The 1,939-nt window shown below is 24.1% G+C and overlaps 1 protein-coding gene across 1 annotated transcript; it reads left to right on the top strand.

Annotated features, from left to right (window-relative positions):
* Nucleotides 1–304: 304 nt before the first annotated feature.
* PGO_004080 (variable surface protein) lies at nt 305–1,668 on the top strand (the record flags this gene model as incomplete). Its single annotated transcript, XM_028691418.1, has 3 exons — nt 305–325; nt 405–1,382; nt 1,504–1,668. The coding sequence occupies 3 exons, from the start codon at nt 305–307 to the stop codon at nt 1,666–1,668; spliced, it is 1,164 nt and encodes a 387-aa protein (XP_028547219.1).
* Between the last annotated feature and the right edge of the window lie 271 nt (nt 1,669–1,939).

Here is a 1,939-nt window from a genome sequence, read left to right on the forward strand (position 1 = left end):
TCAAATCATTATTTTTAATCATTTATTATTATTTATTTATGAATAAACAGACTCGTATCTATGTTGATTAAAGAACAAAAAATAAATTAAATAAATAAAATAATTCCAATTGAGCTTTCTATATAATTTCTTAAAATATATGTCATAAGATTAAAAGTGTTATTTTACAATATGTGTTAATGCTTAAATTAACAATTTTATACTTATATATGACATAATATCTGAACTTTAAGTTACGTATAATTACTTAAGAATATTATTTAATTTGTAACTTCTCATATTTATTGTATTATATAATGTGAATATGGCTCATAATGAAGCACAGGTCAAGATACATTAAAATATAAAAAAGATATAGAATATATGTATATTGATGAATATCCTTCTCTTATTGATTTCAATAGAAGACCTTTAATAATAATGAATATCTAATTATTTTAATTTTTGATTTATTTTTAACTTTTCAGACTTTTGACAAAACTAATTTACCTTCAGCTAAATTTTATGATGTGCTGGATAAAAATTCTATGGGATTAAATGTACCATATTGTAAAGGTTTTTCTAATAGTTACGGTACAAAAGGACAAATTAAAAATCTTTGTATAAAATATATAAATTATTTAAGAAATCAAGAGAAAATATGGAGTAATTTTGAATACATTAAAAGGAATTGTAATATTTTTACATTTTGGCTATATGATAAACTATCAATATCTCTTAATATGGATGCAAAATATTGTTCTAATGCATTATCTGAAATCAACCTTATGTGGACTAAGACATTTTCTTTGGATGGTCGTAACAATAAATATAAATGTAATCCTTATCATGATATTCAGAATTATCATTATGCATGGGAAAATGCTAAAAAACTATTTGATTACTCTATCAATTTTGATTATATTAATTCTATAAAAAGTAATAGCAAAGAAAACTGTGATAAATTATGCGAATACCTCAGTGATATAGCTGATATATATATAGATAATAATAAGCGTTGTAATCATAATGCAGAACATATGTGCCCTGGTTTATGGAATGAATACGAAAAGTACAATCCAAAAGACTTGTTAGTTAAGTTTAATTGTCATGATGATGTTCCCGTATTAGATATTGATGTACATGATGTATCTGAAGGAGGACGTGATGGTGTACCTGAAAAAGAAACTGAAGGTGGACTTGAAAAAGGAACTGAAGGTGAACCTGATGAAGGACTTGAAGAGTCACCTGATGGAGAAGAGTTTCATGATATTCCTGAAGATGGAATGGTTTTTCAGGATGATGCACAATTATTGCATGATGAATCCAATACTTTAGGTACATTTGGTAATTCTCTTTTAGGATTAGTTCTATCATCTATGTTATTAGGTGTTTTATATAATGTAAATAAATATTATATTAATTTTTATATATTTTATTAACGTAGTAAATCATTTCTACATATATGCATACGTAATAGGTTAATAAATTGCACATATATCTTATTATTTCTAAATTTACAAGTTTACGCCATTAGGAAGAATATTTCAAAATAAGTTTCCAAATGTTGCTTATATGATAAACAATCTAAGTCATAAAGGAAAAAGGTTATCCAACCATAGATCAGATACGTATAGCCCATTTCGCGAATATTTGGAAGAAAATTATATAAGATATGACCCAGTCTAATATTATAATATACAAAATAACTTTTAAGCAGTTTCCGTTATGTTAAAATTAATTATGAAATTAAAGAGTACACAAATATTTCTTCTAATGTGGGAAAAGAATACTTATGGATTAATATGTATAATATGTATTGTTTAATTATTGAAAAAATATTTATAAGAAAAAGTATTAAAATAAATAAAAAAAACCTAGTATGTCAAAGTATCAGGGATTATTTTTCATCGATTTGAATTTTTGGATTGATATATATAGTTTAATGTTTTAGGATTCT

This window comes from Plasmodium gonderi (assembly GCF_002157705.1).
Source record: "Plasmodium gonderi DNA, contig: Pgo-contig_665, whole genome shotgun sequence".
In the NCBI taxonomy this organism is placed as follows: Eukaryota; Apicomplexa; class Aconoidasida; order Haemosporida; family Plasmodiidae; genus Plasmodium; species Plasmodium gonderi.